General features: G+C 39.2%; 1 protein-coding gene across 1 annotated transcript in view; it reads left to right on the top strand.

Moving 5' to 3' along the window:
• Nucleotides 1–21,597, top strand: part of HYDIN (HYDIN axonemal central pair apparatus protein) — a 402,907-nt gene that overhangs the window by 34,442 nt on the left and 346,868 nt on the right. Inside the window, exons 5-7 of the mRNA XM_064273799.1 lie at nucleotides 1,724–1,923; nucleotides 12,245–12,369; nucleotides 20,500–20,701. Coding sequence (XP_064129869.1) covers nucleotides 1,724–1,923; nucleotides 12,245–12,369; nucleotides 20,500–20,701 — 527 coding nt within the window. The remainder of the gene's footprint in view (nucleotides 1–1,723; nucleotides 1,924–12,244; nucleotides 12,370–20,499; nucleotides 20,702–21,597) is intronic.

The raw sequence follows: 21,597 nt of genomic DNA, 5'->3' as shown, positions 1-21,597 counted from the left end.
TCCTAAAGGGTTGCTGTGAATTGGAATCGACTCAATGGCAAAAAAAAAAAAAAAATGGGTACAGGGTAACATTTATTGAGTACTTACTACTAGCCCAACACTGGGCTAAGCATTTTACCACACTGGTTGGAAACCCTGGTGGTGTAGTGGTTAAGAGCTATGGCTGCTAACCAAAAGGTCCACAGTTCAAATCCACCAGGTGCTCCTTGGAAACTGTATGGGGCAGTTCTACTCTGTCCTGTAGGGTCACTATGAGTTGAAATCGACTCAATGGCAATGGGTTTGGGTTGGTTGGTTTGGTCTAGGCCAGTGTCATCTCTTGCCTGATCTACTACAATAGCTTCCTAACTGGTCTCCCTTTTCCTGTTTTAGCTTTCTTACAGTCTGTTGCCCGCATAGCAGCCATTGATTTTTCTAAAATACAACTCAGCATCATTGATGCTTTCAGTCATACTTAGGACCTGACAGTGGCTTACAAAGTCCTGTGTGATCTTGCCCTTCACAACCTCTGTGCCTCATTTCTAACCACTTTACATTCCTGGCCTTCTTCTGGCCACAGGGTGTAAAACTCACTTCCCCCAGATAGCCATCTACATGGCTAAATTTCTCACTTCCTTCAGGTCTCTGCTGAAATGTCGCCTCCTCCTACGGACCTTTCCCAACCATCCCATATAAAACAGTACTCTGATTACTCTCTATTTCTTTATCATGCTTTGTTTTTCTCCGCCTACCTCTACCCAACATAGTTATACTCATTTTCCTTCAGCAAATATTTGTAGAATGTTTACTGAGTACTAGGCCTTGTTCTAGGCACTGGGTATAAGCAGTCGATAAAATGGGCAAGTATCCCTGTTGACGTGGGGGTATTCCATGTAGGAGGGAGACATACAATAAACTCAGTAAATAAGTAAAATGTATATAATATGTTAGATGACAATAAAGAAGGCAGGAAAAAAGGCTAGAGGACGATGGGGCCGGAGAAGGAGGGTTCATTTCAAAATAGGGCAACCAGGGGAGGCCTCAGGGAGAAAGTGGACCATTGTACAAAGTTCTGAAGGAGGTGAAGGAGGGAGCCGTATCTAGAGCATTCTGGACAGAGAAGGAATCATGTGCTGACACTCCAGAGGTGGGACACTTCTGGCATGTTCAAGAAGCAGCATGGAATCCTATATGGAGCAGTGTGAGCAAGGGCAGAGGGGCAGAGGCGAGAGATAATGGGCATTCCGGCTTTCAGTTTGGGTGATTTTGCACAGAGGAGCAACCTGAGCTGATGTACATTTTAGAAAGATCCCTCTGGCCATTGTATGGAAATAGAGTTTAGGGGAGCAAGGGTTGAATTAAGGAGGCCAATTAACCCAGGAAAGATTGGATGGGCCAGGACCAGAGTGGACCAAGGTGGCAAAAAGTGATCACAGTGTGAACCTCCTCTATCTAAAGAAAACTGTGCCTTGATGTCCACCTCCCCCCAGCCCCCACATATCTAGAAAACACATGAAGCAGACACTTCTCTACTGGCACATAGGTTTTAACACCTGAACTGGCTGTTCTTTCTCTTCCAGAAGAGGAAATCTCATTGAAAGTATACTTAAAATTGTTTCAGAAAATTTTTATAGACTATGCTAAGTTGTTTTGCAAAATATCTGGCCTACGGCCATATTTCTTGCACAGTTATCTTGACCACGTTCATTTTTCCACAAATAATAATGATATTCTTTCCTTGTAGGATTACACCCATCTGTTGACCTGTGTGACGGAAAGAGAAAAGTTCATTGTGCCAATTAAAGCTAGAGGTGCGCGAGCCATCCTAGATTTCCCCGACAAGCTGAATTTTTCCACTTGTCCTGTCAAGTACAACACTCAGAAGATTCTGCTGGTACGAAACATTGGCAACAAAGATGCTGTGTTTCACCTCAAAACTCATAGGTATGCATTCTTCCAGCTCTTGTTTTTGCTTGATTATAGCTAAATGCAATCAGCACAAGTAATTTGCTAGAATAGCAGTCAGGGCGGAACTGCGAACTGCTAGCTACAATATTCAGTGACATAGGGCAGACTGAGCATCCTTCATCCTAAGAGGAAACCAAAATCCAGTGCTTCATATCTTATACCCATTTCTAGCGAAATTATCCTACCTGGTTGGGTAGGGATGGTCTTCTGAAATACTGGATAAAAGTCCTTCTATTTAGCATAGAGAATGGCCCATGGGAATCTATTAGTGATGAACGTATTTTTTGACCAAGAATTTTATAAGTGGTTGTATTAGTTTTCCATTGCTATTGTTACAAATTGCCACACACTTAAAAAAAAAAAAACCCAACTCATTGCAGTCAAGTCCATTCCAACTCATAGCTACCCTATAGGACAGAGTAGAACTGTCCATCGGGTTTCCAGGGTTAAAAATCTTTACAGAAGCAAACTGCCACATCTTTTTCCCACAAAGTGGCTGGTGGGTTTGAAACACTGACCTTTCAGTTAGTTGCCAACTGCTTAACCATTGCACCAGCAGGATTCCTTGCCACACGTCTAGTGGCTTAAAACAATACTAATTTATTATCTTACAGCTCAGTAGGTTGGAAGTCTCACTGGGCTAAAATCAAGGTGTTGACAGGGCTGTGTTCTTTACTGAAGGCTTGAGGGGAGACTATTTCCTTGCCTTTTCTAGAATTAGAGGCTACCTGCATTCCATGGTTCACAGTCCCCTTCTTCTGTCTTCAAAGGCAGCTACAGTGAATCAAGTCCCTCTTATATCACATCACTCTGACCTCCTATTCTCTTCCTCTGCTACTTTTAAAGACCCTTGTGATTACATTGGGTCACCCAGATAATCCAAGATAATCTCCCCATCTAGGAGGAGAATTTAAAATAATAACAACAACAGCAGAAGCAGTGACATTGAGTGCTTACTATTAACAAGTGTGGCACAAATATTTTTGTATATAACTTCTCATTTAATCCTTACAGCAACTCAGGTAAATTTCCTTTTTATTACTAGGTTAGAAATTAGGAAACAGACTCAGAGAGTAACATGCCCAAGATTAAACAGCTGAAAAGCTGTGAAGGTGCAGTTGTAACCCAGGCAGTCTCAGCTCCAGAAACTCTTCTTTCATCACCAAACCATACTCCCAACATTGTACTGCCTGGATGGAGAGTATGCTGCGAGCGTTCACCATAGCTTTTTACCTGAGCACGAATAGAGGACTGCAAGGTCCACCTTATTGTCCCTCCTTTTTCATACAGCTTGCCCACTAGGTCTTTCTGACTCTTCTCAGTGTTGTCTTGCTAGATCCTTTCTATTGTAGACCCAATGTACTTTTAGGAAAGGCATCACTGAAAATCTAGGCAAGGTCAGTACATCTGAATTCAGAGAGCAATTTTGTGTGTGTGTGTGTGTGTGTGTGTGCGCGCTTAGCTGAAGGCTTACATGGCAAATTAGTTTCTCATTAAACAATTAATACACATTTTGTTTTGTGACATTGATTTCCAACCCTATGACCTGTCAACACTGTCCCCTTCTTGACCTCGGGTTCCCCGTGATCTGCTTTCCTGTCCCTTCCTGCCTTCTTGTCCTTGCCCCTGGTTTGGTGTGCCCATTTAGTCTCATTTTGTTTACTGGGCCTGTCTAATCTTTGGCTGAAGGGTAAACCTCAGGAGTGACTTCAGTATTGAGTTAAGAGTGTCGGGGGGCCATATTCTCGCGGTTTCTCCAGTCTCTGTCAGACCAGTAAGTCTGATCTTTTTTTGTGAGTTAGACTTTGGTTCTACATTTTTCTCCAGCTCTGTCTGGGACCCTGTTTTGTGATCCCTGTCAGAGCAGTCGGTGGTGGTAGCCAGGCACCATCTAGTTGTGCTGGACTCAGTCTGGTGGAGGCTGTGGTATTTTTGGTCCCTTAGTCCTTTGGACTAATCTTTCCCTTGTGTCTTTGGTTTTCTTCATTCTCCCTTGCTCCACATGGGGTGGGACCAGTGGAGTATCTTAGATGGCCACCCACAAGCTTTTTAAGACCCCGGAGGCTACTCACCAAAGTAGGATGTAGAGCATTTGAAGAGCAATTTCTTTTAAGACTGCTTTTGTAACCATGACAAACATCTTTTGTGCAATAATGAAAATGAAAATGGAATTTAGCATCTCCTCCTTTTCCCCTCCCATCTCTTGGAGTAGTATTAGTTATTGCAGATGGTACTGCTTGAGAAAAGAATAGAGGGATAGAGGTAAATCAGAGTCAGGGAAGTTATCTTTTGGTTTTCTTCCTGATGAATACTTAAAACAACATCCTGCACAAATGGTAATCCCTAGGATAAAGGAATTCCATTTAAACTTTTGCATGGAAGCATGAACTTTGATTCGTTGAAAGCAATGACATGTTGGCCAACATCCACTAGAATGCTGGTCAGCATTCCCTGGACTGAGAAAGGGTGGCCTTGGGGAAGTAGAAATGTGTGGTGTGAGAGCAGGCCCAGGTGATTAGCAAACTACTTTCGTTTCCATTCTAATTGCTCCCTTACCCACCTTCACTACTACGGACTCAATCATTCTTTACCCAAGGGAGAAGAGGATGAAAAAAAAGGAGAAAACAGGTAGAGAGAGATGGTAGATATTTAATCAAGTTACTTTGGCTGTACAAATTGAGGAAAATATATGTGTTAGAATGACTATTGCTGCATTGCAGTGAAACTAATTGCCTCAGACCTATTCTTCGCCCTTCCCCTGATCTGCTTAGTATCACTATGAGGCTGAGTCTACCTTCCTAGGCTCCTGTGGCAGCTGACTTCTGGTGGGGATTGACCAGTTGGAGCCACTAGAAGGATATTGGAGAGTAGGAAGAAGGAATATGCGAGGGTATTTCTCCTCCTTCCTCTCTGTCTTCAGTGGAGTCCCCAGCAGCAGCTGTGTCTCCTCCATGACTCTAGCTCTGCTAGACAGGTTCCAACTCTGCCAGGTGACTCCAAACCCCAAATCTGATAATACTTTCTCCTCTTCTTGCACCTTCAGCCCGAGGGTGGAAATGGATTATTGCTGTTATTTATCCCTGGGCTATCTCACCATTTTAAGTGGCCTTCTCATCTCTCCACTCTTCTTTGTAAGCAGTTCTCTTGATTAAATTCTCTGTGTTGTAAATATTTTTGTTTTCCTCTTTAGAGGCTGCTTGATACGTACATCTATGTTCTTTCCGTAAAATGCAAGTTTTCCTTGAAGTCTTTTTGTTCTCTTTTCTCTGAAGTTGAAGAGAGCTTCTTGAAAATAGCCTCTGGAAGAAGATTAATTTGCTTATTCTGTTTATTTATTTAGTAAAAATTGATTGAACTGTTTACAGTCACTAGAGTTATGTTGTTGTTAAGTGCCGTTGAGTTGATTTTCAACTCATAGTGACCCCGTGTGACAGAGTAGAACTGCCCCATAGGGTTTTCTTGGCTGTAATCTTCATGGAACCAGATGGCCAGGTTTTTCACACACGGAGTAGCTGGGTGGATTTGAACTGCCAATCTTTCCATCAGTAGCTGAGCGCTTCACTTTCTTAACTGTTGTACCACCAAGTAAGCAATACAAGGTTTCCATTCTTTTGGCATTTACATTCTAGCAAAGGGAGCCAGGCATTCAGCCATGCATATATCTGGAGAGATGGTGTTCCAAGTAGACAGAAGAGCAAGTACAAAGGCTTTGAGGTGGGAGTTAGCCCTGGGGTGTTTGAAAACCGTAAAGCAGGCCAGTGTGGCTGGAGAAGAGAGCGTGAGGGATATGTGAGGTTGAAAAGGTATACCTTTGAGGCTGGAAAAACAGAATTTGACTTTAATTCTAAGTGTAAGGGGAAAGCACTGGAGTGATGTGATCAGATTTAAGCGGACATACTTAATATTGGCCTTTCCCCCCTCTTGTTGCCGTAAATTCTTTTGCTATTTTAGGGGCAGCCCCCACTATGTGAGTCTTGGTGGGAGGCAAGGCCCAGCTTCTCCCTATGATAGCCAGAGGTGGCAGCCATGTCTTTACCACACACCTTGTCTGCTAGCGAATAGAACTGTGACCAAGAATTGACTAATCAAATGCTCCTACTCAGGACTTTGAAACTGGAGGAGCCACACACAAAGATACAAGGGCCCTTAGGAAGTGACTCCTGGTGTTGGCTGTGGTGTTGAGCAGCAAGGTGCAGTAGCCTCAAGAGCTGGCATCCAGTGGGTAGTTCTAGTAGCAGCAGTAACCACCTGATCAACTAGCCAGTCTAGTGATATTACTTTGGCTGAGTTCCCATCTATTGGTTCTGGACCTGGTTCTCCAACTATGCCATCCATTCTATGAGCTGCCCAAAATCCTTCCAATAAATTTCTGTTTAAGTTAGCCAGAGTTGGTTTCTGTTGTTTGCAGCTGAGAATCCTGATGGGTACAACGAGAAAGGATGTGGTTGAATTTGTGGTCATGTCATATTGAATCAGAATCTCTGGGGAGATCCCCTAACAAGTATCTATTCTAAAAAGTGCACAGGTGATTCTGTTGCCCAGACAGGGTTGAGGACCACTCTTTCAGTTAATATGATTGTAAATTGACATGACAGAGCCGTGGATATAGTTTGAGAAAATTTGGAGTCAAAAGCCTGGGTTCTACTGTTTAGTGTCAATATGCAACTAGAAACAATATCTCCCAGGAAATTGTTTAAAAATAGATTTTATTTTTCCCCACTGAAATAATGATTTAGTTAATGGTTAAATTTATAAAATGGTTACCCATTGACGTTGCCATCAAGACAATTACGACGCATGGCAACCCTGTAAAACAGAGTAGAACTGTCCCATAGGGTTTCCAAGGTTGTAATCTTTACTGAAACAGACTGCCACATCTTTCTCCTGTAGAGTGGCAGGTTTGAACTGCTGACCTTTTGATTAGCAGCTGAGTGCTTAACTGCTGCACCACCAGGGCACCTTTAAAATGGTTAAGTTTATATAAGTTATTTTTTTAAACTTTCTCTACATGTCTGTTGCCTCCATTAGAATGTGAGTGTCTCAAAGGCAAGATTGCGTCTTTTCATTTGTACGTCCTCAGCATCTAGCAAAGTGTCTAGAATAAACAAGTGCTCAATAAATGTTTATAGGATAACTAACCAACAATATATCACAAAGGCAAAGGTACAACAACCATAAACCTCTACAATAACTTAAAATAAAAAAAAATGCTCCAAGTACTATAAAATAAAAATGTTATTTACATAGATATCATAATAACTTTGACTATTAAAGTAAGATTAATTTTTGAAGGTGAAATAGAGTTAAGAAGCAATTTCAAAATCTAAAACCTCAATTTAGGATTTAGTAAGTAAGAAAGATTATCTGAATAAATACACTAAGATTATATTCAATAATTAATATAATCAATATTTAGTCTTCTGCTAAAATATTGAATCATTGGGATGGAATAGCTTTAGTACTTAAGAGCTGTTCATAGTTCTTTTTTGTCATTCATGATTTTTCACAGAACTGAATTCTCTTCCTAATCAAGTATTTGGTATTAATGAAGATGTGATATTAAAATCAAACATTTTTTTCTAGACAGAGCCAGTTTTATACCCTGGAGGAACAATACTCTTTGTCTCTTTGTAAGAGCAGTTTCTGGTACTTGATATTTTCTAGTCTGTTCAGCCTGTCTGCCTTTAGTAAAATGAAGTACAAAATCAAATTATAGAACAGTGTTTAAGCTCCAGAACTTAACACACTCTATCCAATTAAGTCTGATTTATTGAGAAAGCTCAGGCAACCCTAAGGGGTAATGGCTATCCCAGGTGTTTTTCCAACTACTGAAGAGGTTTAGTGTAATCTAAACCCAACAATTCACACAAATGCAAAGTATCTATTACCACTTTATGGAATTTGGATCGCAGGCAGTCCTAGAGGTAGGAAAGTGGTGTCACCTTCTCTGTAGAAAATTAGCTTAGTTTCTGTGGTATGATAACATCCAATTCAATGCAAAACTGTTCTTTTTCTACCAAGAAATGTTTGAAAAGAAAATGAAAGCACAGTGCAGGAAGAAAAATATTAAGAAGTAGGGAGGTGAGGATAGAAGAAAATATTACAATGTTATTCCCAAAGCCAGGAAATGAGGCCGTTTCTCAACTCTTTAGATTTACTGAGGCCGTAAGGAAGGAAAGAACTTTAAGACTGTGAGACTCACCTTCATCCTCCATGAAGTGGAGATTCTTGAGATACTTTACAGTTTGCTCCTTTTCTGTTTCACCTGTTGTTGTTACCTGCTGTTGAATTAGCCCCTGACTCATGGCAACCCCATGTACAAAAGGATTGCTTTGTTGTGATCCACGGGGTTTTCACTGGCTGATTTTTGGAAGCAGATCGCCAGGCCTTTCTTCTAGTTCATCTTAGTATGGACGCTCCTGTGAAACCTGTTCAGCCTCACAGTAACTTGCAAGCCTCCACTGCAGACAGGTGGTGGCTGTGCTTGAGGTGCACTGGCCAGGAATTGAACCTGGGGTCTCTTGCATGGAAGGCAAGAATTCTACCACTGCACCACTATTGCCCGCTCTTTCACCTAGATGTTATAAAGATTAATTAGTGATTACAGATACTTTAAATCTTCCTTTAAGAACTGATTTTAATTCAGTTCAACAACCTCTTCTCAGTGGCTCCTGTAACAGCCTGTACTTGGGGTTATGTGCAAAGACACAAAGTTGAATTTAACCATATGGCTTCCATGTTCAGAGCAGGCAGAAGGAACATAAACTTGAAGGCAAGCTTCTATCCCAGCTCCACCATTACCTAGCTGGGTAACTAGGTAATGTCTTATTCTTTTGGAGCATGTTTTCTCATGTCTTAAATGCAAATAACAATACAGTCACATGCCACGTCACATCTGTGGTCCCATACCAGAGTAAATAAATCAAAAACCAAACCTGTTACTGTTGAGTTGATTTCAACTCATAGGACCCTGTAGGACAGAGCAGAACTCCATAGAGTTTCCAAGGAGTGGCTGGTGAATTCAAACTGCCTACCTTTTTTTTTTTTTTTTTTTTTGTACCTTTTGGTTAGCAGCCAAGCTCTTAACCAGTATGCCCCAGAGTAAATAGAGGTAGTCAAACATGTAAAAGCCTGAGAAGTCAGAATGACAGGTGGAGATTCATGATTTTTTTTTTCCAGATATGCACTTTCAAATGCTGCTGAAAGGTCAAGCAATATGAAAAACAAAAAATCTGTTACATTTTCTGACATAGTGTCCATGCATATCTTGGCACCTGCTATGTTCCAGTCTCTCCTTTATAGTGTAAATTACCCCTGAGAAGATAAGACAAGTTGGGGTTTAGAGTATAGTTTAAGAAACTAGCCTAAGGCTGGAGGAATTGCTTCTGTTTCACCATAACTAGAGGACATTTATGCAATTGTAGGTTTCTTGGCTTCTGTTTACTCTGAGAAGTGGAGGAGAGTTGAAAATGGAACATTTGAGGAGACTAGAGGTTTGAAATTTCCATTGAGAAATTTGCAGCAGCAAGAGGCAAAGGAGAAGTATTGGTTTGGAAGTGAAACATGAGGTTACCAAACAACACGAAGGTGGAAAATCAGGGAATGCTATTGCTCATGAGTTAGGCATGTTTGCACAATGTCTGAGTCATGTAACGTCTTATTGCACAGAATGTATCATAGACGTTAAGAGACACATGACTGTACCTACTTTCTCACGGTTTCGAGGAGTAAAGGAATTAACATATGGAAAGTGCCCAGTGTAGCATCTCGTGTAAAACATGCTCAAGAAATGTTTCCTTTCCCTTTCCTTTCCTATCAAGAGTCATGAAAACTAACTATAGTATAAGGTAAACTGAAGTAAGGATGAAAAAGAAAATTATAGCCTCTGAGAAGACTGTGACATTTACAAGAGGGGGAATCAGGGACGATTCTGTTAAAATAGATGACATTGGGCCTGGGCTGTGATAGGAGACTTTGGAAGGAGTACAGCTTGTGAAAATGGTGAGTTCAAGGTGATCCTAACAATTCTGGAACACATAGGAGGGCACAATCTGGTTGGAAGGGAGAAGGGCAGTGCAGAGGGAGAATGTGGGTGAAGGGACTAAAGTTCTCCCATTCTGTCCCCCCCAGCACTGACTCAGAATGTGACCACTGAAGGTGGTTGAATGAAAGGTTAATGTGATTTGACCTGTGTGTGTGTTTTACAATATCTCAAGAGCAGTATGAAGTATTGAGGGGAGAATGAAAAAAACTTGAACTCATCTAAGCACCGAACCTCATCCTCAGGCACGTCCTCCAGGATCTAGGGGCTACCATTGAGGGAGAGAACAACAGCAATAACGTAATAATAAACACTGTATAACTCTTCCAGTGGAAACCCTGGTGGCATAGTGGTTAAGTGCTGTGGCTGCTAACCAAGAGGTCAGCAGTTCAAATCCACCAGGGGCTCCTTAGAAACTCTATGGGGGAGCTCTACTCTGTCCCATAGGGTTGCTAGGAGTCGGAATCGACTTGACGGCAGTGGGTTTTGGTTTTGTTGGTAACCCTTCCAGTGTGCCACGCATTAGTCTAAGCACTTTACCTACATCGCCTTCTTTAATTCTCACTACAACCTTATGAAGCAGGTGCTGTCCTTACCCTAATTTTACTGATGAGGAAATTGCGAGGTTAATAACTTGTCCAAGGTCATGTCAGAGTGGGTTTTGAACTCAATCAGTTGGCTCCAGAGTCTGGCCTAGAAAGCAGTACTTCATAGCGACTCTACAGCAGTGCCTGGGGGTTCACTCATATGGGACGGGACAGAAGAAGAACGTAAGAAATAAAGAAGTGAAAGGAGAGGGAGATTAAAGTAGAGAGCACCAGAGAGAAAATAAACAATTGCCCCACTAGAGGTATCGCAGTAATAATCTCAGGTACCACCTAGTGCTACCCTTGCCATAAGCTCCTTACCTTTATAGCAGAAAGCTTAGGTTTTCTGAATTTAGCTTCATTATCTAAGGAATGATTTAAGGAATAAAGAACCTAAAAACTGTTGTGATATATATAATCAGAAACAGCCTACCAGATAGACTGTGCAATACATTGCTTTGAAAAACTAGCAATTTAAAGAAGTGAAATGGGCCTTGAAAATAATTGGGCTGGGTTTCCTATTTAGAAGGAAGAACTCTGTAAGTTATTTAAGATCATTTATGATCAGATCCAGCTTCTCTTTTACTACTCCCTTCCAGGCAATTAAACTAAAATATTCCTGTTCCCAAATCCTGCCCTTCCTCCTCACCGTGTCCACATCCGCGAATTCTATTTTCAAGACACAGAACTTATCACCAGTTTGCTTTTCCAAATGCACTCTCCACCCTTCTCCAGCCTGTTGCCCAGGAAGCTGACCTGTATGGCCCAGGTCAACAGGCTTTCCTGTCTTCTGGATTCTGGTTGGATTCAGCCAGTGGGTACCCTGGCAGGCAATCTGAGGGAAGGGGGAATTCCAGAGCAGAATACCATTTTCCCTGGTCCCTTCGCTGTGAGGCCACCCGGGCTGGTTTTCTTCCTTGACCAAAGCTCCTTGCTCCTCATAAAGCAGACTTGTCTCAGGACTCTCCCATTCTGAGTTTCAAATCCATCCCTTCCCAGTGGTTCTTTGGGCCTAGAGGTGGTAACAGTTGCACCGTTACTAACCCTGGACTACTGCATCATCCCTTGTAGTTCCTGTATACCCCTCTACCCCTTTTAAATAGACCCCTTGTTAAACATCTTTGAATCATTCTAATGTGCATGTGCCACCTCTTTCCTTTTGAGACTTTGATATTTTTTTTTCTTTATGAATCTTTCTCTTCTCTGAACTCTTACAAAACTTGATATAATTCCTTTTGAAGGTACTGTTCTTTTGCCCTTTAATGACAATATTTGCATACATGTTTTATGTCTGCCTTTTAGTGGAATCTCAGTATCTTGAGGACAAAGGCTGGATTGTATTCATTTGCCATCATCCTAACAGAGATCTGGCCCCAGCAGGAACATTCAGAAATCTGGAATGAATGGCCGAATGGCAAGGACACCAACAAGAGTATTACTTATTGCATCATTTAATTTTCCCTTACGCTTGCTGACCTGTTGCTGTTACTTTATCATTAAAGCTGAAGTTCTTTTACTTTAGGGAGGAAAGTATACTTCACTTCTGGACCACCAAACTACAGTTTTGGGTCTGACCTGTCAGTTGCACTAGAACTCTCATCTCCTCTCTGCTCCCCTGCACACTACTCAAGAATGTATCATTATAGATGTGTCTCTATGTGTGCTGCAGGCCTTTCTCTGTAGAGCCATCCGTTGGAACACTTAACGTGGGAGATACCATGCAACTGGAAGTGGAGTTTGAGCCACAGACTGTGGGCAATCACAGTGAAAGACTTATCGTGTATTACGACACAGGTATGCATTATTCTCTGTTAAAGGTTCTGTATGTTAAGAGAGGTCAGAAGGGAAACATGAAGTAAAGTAGGAAATAGTTATTTTGACTGCGTTAGAGTAAGCTAAGAACCACAAAGTAAAGAACAAAAGAATAAATGCCTCCTATTTCTCATAGAAATGATGTTGAGCCAGATATCAATCTGACCTAGTTTCTCCAGGTCTTGAAAGACTAGGGAATACAGAGTTCAGGAAGGAACCTATACCCAGAAGTCCCACTGGTAGCTTGAGGTAACGCATGTGTAAATGGAAACTTGAGGGTAACTTAATAACCCATGGGCCTTCCATTTGATTTATAGCTTCAATCATCTACCATTATCAAATGTAACCCCCAGTTCAGAATGCCCTGTGTGTGCCTACTAGTCTGTGTACGATCCGGTTACTTTAATCCTTAGAACATGCAAATAGCTTACCTGATAAGTGTAAGACTGTGTATATTGCCACTAACATATTCTTAAGAGCCACATACTGCGTAGTCATGAAAATTATACATTGTTTTTGCAAATATTTAATTTGTAGTCATGTAGGCTACATGTACATTATGCAAGTCTCCAAAGTTGGTTTTCAAATTAATATTTTACCACTGCCATTTATTATTTCATGATTTTTCTCATTTCGTTCTTATTTCCTTTTTACCCATTCATCATGACTGACCCAAATTCTCTGCATTAGAAGGATATGGTAAGAGAAGAGCCAGGAAAAGAGCAGCAAAGGATATCCAGGTCACAGTTCAGAGTCACTGGCTTTTCAAGCCCATGCCTTGAGACCTCTGGTCAAGTGGTCCTGTCTTCCAACATAACAACAACCCATAACGAGTGGCACAAATCTATATGTCTTATTCCTACTGTTAGACATAACTCACTGACTGTTGCAAGAGAAACCTCACTTGAACTAGATTAAGCAAAAAGGGGAACTTTTTTGCCCATGTAGCCAAACTCTATTATTCATTTACTTTATTATTACTCTACGATGTATTCCCACATGTTTTTATATGTTGAATTTTCATTAACACTTGATTCAAAATATTTTAGAATTTCCTTTTTTTTTTCTTCTTTGACCCATGTTTAACAGTGTGTTACTTACTATTCAAACATTTGGGAATGTTCTAGTTATCTTTTTGTTATTGGCTCCTGGTTTAATTTTACGAGTGACAGAAAACAAATCCTCTATGATTTGTGGCTTCGATATTAGTTGAAACTTACTTTATACCCCAGAGTATGTTCCAGTTTGGTAAGTACACCCTGAAAAGGGTACAAGTTCCATGAATATCAGTTAAGTCAAATTTGTTAATAATCGTATTGTTCAATCTATATATCTACTAATTTTTTGTCTCCTCGTTTTAGAATTTGTTAGGAGATGATACTAAAATGTACAATTATGATTGTGATTTGGTGTTTCTCTTTATGGTGCTATTCTATTTTTGTTTTATATATATTGAGGCTATGATATTTGCATATACACTTAGGATTATTATAACTTCCTGTTGAAGTAACCATTTTATCATTATGAACTGTGCCTTTTTATGTCTAGTAAGATTTCTGACATTAAAGTCTACTTGATCTGACATTTGTATAGTATGGTAACTTTCTTTTGATTAATATGTACAGAGTATATTCCATCTATTCCTTTACTTTCAACTTTCTGTGACCTCACGTTTGAAGTGGGACATTTGTGTGTCACTTTGTTGTTGTTTTTTTAAATCCAGTCTCAAAATCTTTGTCTTTCGGTTTTACCATTCAGTCCTTTTATATTGAATGCTATTACTGGTATATTTGGGTTTGAATCTTTTGTCTGACTGTCAAATAATTAGTTACTCTTATGGAAAAATTATTAGCTCAGTTGTGGCAAAAAATTTGTATTATTAGTGTTAATAGTAGATGCAATTGAAAAAAAATGAGGCTTTGTAAACTCAGTGATATACTTCTTTTATCTAGATTTCTATATCTAGATAATGTGAGTTGTCATTTTTGTTTATGTCAGTTTCCTAAACTAAGTATTGAAAGAATATGTGGCCTTAGAATTACCTTTGAATCACTATAAAAAAAATAAGCATAATTAATTGTTTGTAAATATGTTAAATTATCTTTAAAATATTGTTTATTTCATCTTTATCTCATGTTTTTAATATTTTAGGTATATTTTAATTTAACATTAGTACTCTTGTAAATATGAATAATTTACAAATAAACAAGTTATATATATTTTTGGGTATAGTGTCACAAATTTTATTTGATTCAAAAAACTTTTGAGACCAGCTGGCTTAGATTGTTTATAGACTGATGAAATTAAAACTTGAGGGAAGCTTTCAGTAATCATCTAAGCCAGTCATTAGATTTTACAGATGAAAAACTGAAGCCCTAAGATATAAAGTAGTTTCTCCAAGGTCACATAACTAGTCAAAAGCACAATTAGAACCCAGACTCAGACTTAACTGCTGCATAATACCTTTTCCACCATAATGGATTGTCTTCCTCATCTTTCATATTACCACATAAGCATTTTTACTCCTTTTATCTGTTGACTTTGAAAACGATGTTGCATTCTCCCAATGGCGCTCACTCTGGATTTTACTTTTATGTAAGTATATGAAATGACACTCATCCTTTCCTGTGGGAAAGGAAAGGTAGATCAAACCATAGTGTATATTTGCGTATTAAAATTGAATTCATGCATGGAAAGTTAGTTTCCACACCCTGAGGTTCTAGCGGCAAGCTTGGTGCATAAATGAAGTTGTTTTCTGAAGACTGCAGACAGAGGTAAGATGTCTTGTAGCTTTTGCCTTATATAAAATGAACTGCTGGTAAGAATATGCTTTCATCTTTATTGTGGGTTATCAATGACCAGATCCTGTAACCTTCCATTAGCGGAAAACAGTACTGACTGCCTAACAATTAATTACGGAGCTTTTTCCAAGCAGCCGTGATCACTGGCTTCTTATTTCACTAAATAAGCATCTGATTGAACTTGCTGCAGCTGTTTGAAGTATGCATTGCTTTGAGGAGAGAGATTTTAACATAGGCTGTTGATGAAAGTCTTTTCTTCAAACTTCCCCAAAACAGCGTTTCAGAAGGAGAAGCATTGATAACCCTCAGCAGGAAGTGCTAAATCACATTTCTAACAGTTATTTTTGTGTTCTGCAGTCTTTGGTCCTCCGCTGGATATATTCTTAATTAAATGCAGCTTGAAAAGAAAAAAAAAAAGCATTGCTGTCAAGGCAATTCCGACTCATAGTGACCATATAGGACAGAGTAGAACTGCCCCATAGGATTTCTAGGGAACGGCTGGTGGATTCAAACTGCCGAGCTTTTGATTAAGACCTATGGCTGCTAACAGCTGTTAAACCACTGCGCCACCAGGGATCCACGAAATGCAGCTAGGAGGAGACATTGTGTTTTTCTGACATCCCATTTTGAACCAGTGTTCTAACAATTAAAGAGGTCAAGTGTAAAAAAAATAAAAAATAAATAAAAACAATAGCAGTATCTAATATTTTACTAACATCTTCTGGAACCAGAATTTTCTCTCCTTCCCTCCCCTGTCTCCCTGTGGGTTTCCTCGTGTAGTGAAATCAAGTTTGTTTAGGCAATTAAAAGAACTGGAATAACTCGATACGTTTTATGAACTAATCTCTCCAGAAGCGATTAAGAACACAACTGTAAAGCTACATTCTTAACAACAAAACAAAAACAGCAACCATTAAACTTGTTCTGTCATTTCAATAAAGCAGAAAAGTATTGAAATGATTATTTAGCTATTAAGAGACAAACAAACGGTTAATTGCTTAAATTTTCACTTTTCAACGAGATATTGAGAAACTTTATATAATCTAAGAGTTCAAGGGGCTGTTAGTATTCAGAACAGGCTTTAAAAAAAACTATCTTTCTGAGACTTTTAGTATTTGAAAGAGCACTAGAAGTCGAAGCACAGCAGAGTTTTCTTTCATGCCTAGTGAGGTTGCTGTCACCTTAGTGGTGACATTAACCACTAGTATAATCAGGAAATAGAGCTGATGTACTTAGTCAGCGTTTTTAAAAGGATTATGTCCCATACCAAACAGGAGGGAATTCAGGAGTCAGAAGTTGGCAAGTAGGCTCTTTCCCTAAGGGTGTGATGCACTACTACTAAAGATATTAGCAGCCATAATATTAGTACTTCAGAGGACAGCTTTACAGTCATTTATATATTTGACCCTAGTAAATTTTCTACAACTCTCAAGGAATTCATTTTTTTTCTCCTAAAGGCCAATAAAGGAATACCCAAGTTAAATATAGCTAATTTGGTATGATACATTTTTCAGTTGAAACTATTAGGTAATACCTATCTGAGCATACCTATACAAGCTTAGCATGAACTTTGTTTCAACTGTGTGATTATTACAAACATGTGACATTATAATTAGATAATCTTACAAAACATTCTTATTGTAAAAAATATAAATTTAAAAAATTATGATAAGTATATATTTAATAAAAAAAATTGCCATTTCAACACTTTGAATATATTCACTTCAGTGACATTAATTACATTCATGTGCCACCGGTGGTGAAGTGCTCAGCTGCTAACCGAAAGCAGTTTGAACCTAGCAGCTGCTCCATGGAAGAAAGATGTGTGTGGCAGTCTGCTTTCCTAAAGGGTACAGCTTTGGAAACCCTGTAGGGCTGTTCTACTCTGTCCTGTAGGGTTGCTATGAGTTGGAATTGACTCGATGGCAACGGGTTTTTTGGTTTTAATTACATTCATCATGTTGTACAACCATTGCCACTGTCCGTTTCCAAGTTTTTCCATCGTTCTTAACAGAAGCTCAGAGCTTTAAAGGCAACAGAATCATTCCTTGACATAATTTTTTTTTTCTTGTTTTTCGCATTTTGTAGTTTGGGAAAGAGAATTACAGAAATTATGACTCACAGATTGTTAGGGATTGTTTAGAGAAATGGAATTATGAGGCTTCTGTAAATTACATAGCAAGTAAAGACTCTCAAATCATTCCATACACCCCATGTGTGGTCAGAGTGGAACTGTGCTCCATAGGTTTTTCAATGGATGATATTTTGGAAGTAGTTTGTCAAGCCGTTCTTCCATGGTGCCTCTGGGTAGACTTGAGCTGCCAAACTTTTGTAGCGTCTAGCACATTAATCATTTGCAATACCCGGGGACTCCCTCAAATCATTAGGTGTTAGTATCTAAAGGGACATTAGAACCCATTGCCATCGAGCCAATTCCGACTCATAGTGACCTTATAGGACAGAATAGAACTGCCCCATAGGGTTTCCAAGGAGTGCCCAGTAGATTCAAACTGTCATCCTTTTGGTTAGCAGCTCTAGCTCTTAACCGCTATGCAATCAGGGTTTCCAAAGGGACATTGGAGGATATCTATTTAACTTCCTTCATTTTAGAGGTAAGTAAACTGAGGTTCAGAGACATTAAACGGCTTTACACCTAAGTGATAGAGCCAGGGTTTGAACCTGGGCCTTTGGGACCCTCTGAGGCCAGAATACTTTCCACAATCCCACAGTACCTTCTGTGCGGATTAAGAATTCTGATTTTGGCATTGCCGCTGGTGTGCTGGCTAACCTCAGTCAAGTTGCTTAATTTTAGATTCCTGAACTCTTCAAAGAAAGAGATGTCAAAGAAGTTTGGTTCAGCAATTCACTGGAGTGGTAAATTTGACCTGCTGTGACCAAAAGATGAGAAACTCACGTTCCATCAACTTGTTAGTTCCCTAGAGAATCTATGGTACCACTCATATATTTTATTTAGTGTCTTCCTCTATAGTCTGAAAGTACTGAGACCACAGTATATATATAAAATTAGTTTTGTTTGCATTTGTTTTTGCTTGACTAATAGTGGCAAAACTGGCAAGAGGTAATGAAACCTTCTACAAAATTTACCTTAACTGGGACATAATAAATAACTGTGGCTAACCCCATTTACAATGATTGCAGCACTCAACCCCAGAAACTGAGAAGGGGACAGACACTCCAAGGAGATAGAAAACACTAATGCTGAGCACAGCATCCTTACCCATTCCTGTAAGCATAGCACCCCTTTCATCCATTCTTCTAAGTAGCTAGGATGGGGGACCCTTTTTAAGGTTGTCTTCATGACATACTGAAAAAAAAAAAGCGTGTAAAAACACTAGGCAACTACTTCAACAGCTGTGATGGCAAAAGAAGAGTTATTGCTTCCTTCACTTTGTGCATCAGGAGGTTTTGGGAAAATAGAAATAAAAAAACTAATATTAGCTAGTTCTTGAAAGGACAGGTCTAGTGGCTCTGTTGCTGTATTTCTGGGATGGACGAGTTTGCAGTGAGCTCTCATAGAGATGACACTAGTCTCTCTGACCCCTATATCTATATGAAATTAACCCTTAGATCTTTTTCCTTGGTTATTTTTTTAATAATATTTTATTGTGTTTTCGGTGAAGGTTTACACAGAAGTTTAAGTTCCCATTCAACATTTTCTACACAAGTCGTTCATTGACATTGGTCACATTCTTTACAATGTGTGAATATGCTCATTAGTTCCATCTGATTGTTCCATTTCCATTAATCTAGTTCCCTGCCCCTTATATTCTTATCTTTATTTTAAGGTAATTGTTGACTGTTTGGGAGCCTTGGTGATGCAGTGGCTAAAGCACTCTACTGCTAGTGGAAAAGTCAGTGGTTTGAACCCACCAGTTGCTCTGTGAGAGAAAGATGTGGCACTCTGCTTCCATAAAGATTTACAGGCTTGGAAACACTGTGGGGCAGTTCTACTCTGTCCTACAAGGTTGTGAGTTGGAATCGACGTGGTTTTTGTTTTGGTTTTGGGTTGACCATTTGGCCTTATAGAGGTTATTTTTTTTTTTTTTTTGAAGAAGTGCAGTACTTATGGATGTCCTTGGTTAATTTTTTAAACAATGAAATATTTCAAATAACCACAAAATCACAGAGAATAATAAATAGCCTTTATGTTTAAAGGAAAACCAGGTGGCATAGTGGTTAAGTGCTATGGTTGCTAACCAAAAGGTCAGCAGTTCGAATCCACCGGACACTCCTTGGAAACTCTATGGGGCAGCTCTACTCTGTTCTATAGGGTCGCTATGAGTCGGAATTGACTCGACGGCAACGGGTTTGGGTTTTTTTGGTTTTGTTTTATGTTTACCACATCTCAACATTTTGCCATACACTTTTCCTTCAGCTGTTTTATTGTTTAGGTAATTAAACTGTTTATAGATTTGAAACCACCTTGTTAATCTTTCCAAATCCATTTCCCATGTTTTGTTCCTCAGAAGTGAATTGGGTATGGCTTTATACTATTTTTACATATTTACTTATCCATAAAAAAATATAGTATTGTCTCAAGTGGTTTTAAATTTCACATATATGGTGTCATGTTATACATACCATTTTCCAACTTCCTTTTTTTATTCAGTGTTGTATTTTAGAATTTAAGCATGTAGCTGCACATAGCTCTAATTCATTATAACTAATGCATCACATTCCAGTGTGTAAAAATACTACAATTTTTCTGTTCTCCTGTTGAATACTTAGGCTGGTCCTAGTTTTTCGCTATTATCAGTAGTGCTGTAAAGAGCATCTTTGTACATGTCTTCTTGTATAAATATGTGAGACTTGCCTTTAGGATAAATACCTAGAAGTGCAATTTGCTGGGTAGTAGGAAAAATATATCTTGAGATTGGTTGTTGTTGTTTTGTTAGCTGTCACCAAGTTGATCCCGACTCATGGCGACCCCATGTGTGCAGAGTAGAACTGCTCCATAGGGTTTTCAAGGCTGTGACTTTTTGAAAGCAGATCTCCAGGCCATCTTCTCAGGTGCCTCTGGGTGGGTTGGAACTGCCAACCTTTCAGCTAGTAAGTGAGTGCTTAACAGTTGAGATTTACTGGCTACTAAGTAGGTTTGATTCTCTGTAACTGCTCCAAGCATAATATTCAAGTTTTCTAATGATGTCTGATCCCTGGATTGATGGGGGGAAAAAAAGATAAAATGCCTAATGCTTGTGTTATATTCCTAACTTCAGCTTGAGGAGGAAAAAAAAGCCTAGAAATGTAATTCTAGAATAAATCTTAAAATGTGTATTTTGTTAATTCCTAGGTGAAAAAGTCTTTGTATCTCTGTATGGAGCTGCCATCGACATGAATATACGGCTAGACAAAAATTCCTTGTTCATTGAGAAAACCTACATATCTTTGGCCAGTCAGCGAACTGTAACCATTCACAACCGCAGTAACATCATCGCTCATTTCCAGTGGAAGATGTTTGCTAACAAGGATGAGGAGGATAGAGAAAAGAATAGGTTTGTAAGAAAAATCACCTAGATGCTGTGACATTAGGGAATATAAAGCTCAATTATTATGAAAAGCCAGTGGCTTTTTTAATATGTTTCCAAGCAACTCAAACAATGTCACATTTTCATAACTAGGTTCCAGTCAGTGCTTGATGCTCCCTTGGAGCTGTTCTTCTAACATCTCTGAGCTGAGCTATGTGGAACCATCTTCAGCTAACCTTAACCTTGCCATAACTTACCACTAGCTAAACTCCTAGACTTTGAAGACCAGATATGTTCTGCTTCATTATTCTTTCAAACTAATCTACATGTCTGCATTTCCTTCCAGAATCTTAACCTTGTTGATCAGGTTTAATAAGGAGTTTTTAAAAATAATGTCTTTTGGATCGGGACCAACGTGGAGTTTGTTTTTCCATAAAAAGATATTTCCAGAAAATATGAAGAATGAGGAAAAAGAAAGGCTTAGATATAACGGCTTTTATATTCTCAGTTTTAGTAGCAATGCTCCGTCCCTGCACACCGCCTAATTTAATAACGATTTCTTTTTGGTATCTTTAATCTCCTGCTTTTTGAAGCGATACTTCAGGCAGTGGAGAAAATTAATAAAATGTAAAATCAAAATGTTTTTAACTAATCTCATCACTGTTAAATTTTGAATATTTCTTTTTACTGAATCCATCCTTGCCTCCAATTTCATTTTTATCTCCTTCCAACCTTGAATTAGCACTTCTGCTGCTTTCATTGAAATTTCTTTCAGGTTTTTCCCCCTTTCCATTTTCATTAAAGATTAGCACTGCGAAGCTTCAAAGCTTTGTTTAAAATCAAGATAGTAAGTGATAAAAATAATAGCTCATAGATCCATGGAATCCAGGCAGACATCTCTCAGGGTGCTGCCCTAATTGAAT

This window comes from Loxodonta africana, chromosome 21 (genome assembly GCF_030014295.1).
Source record: "Loxodonta africana isolate mLoxAfr1 chromosome 21, mLoxAfr1.hap2, whole genome shotgun sequence".
Taxonomy (NCBI): domain Eukaryota; kingdom Metazoa; phylum Chordata; class Mammalia; order Proboscidea; family Elephantidae; genus Loxodonta; species Loxodonta africana.
This window is presented reverse-complemented; position numbering and strand designations above follow the sequence as displayed.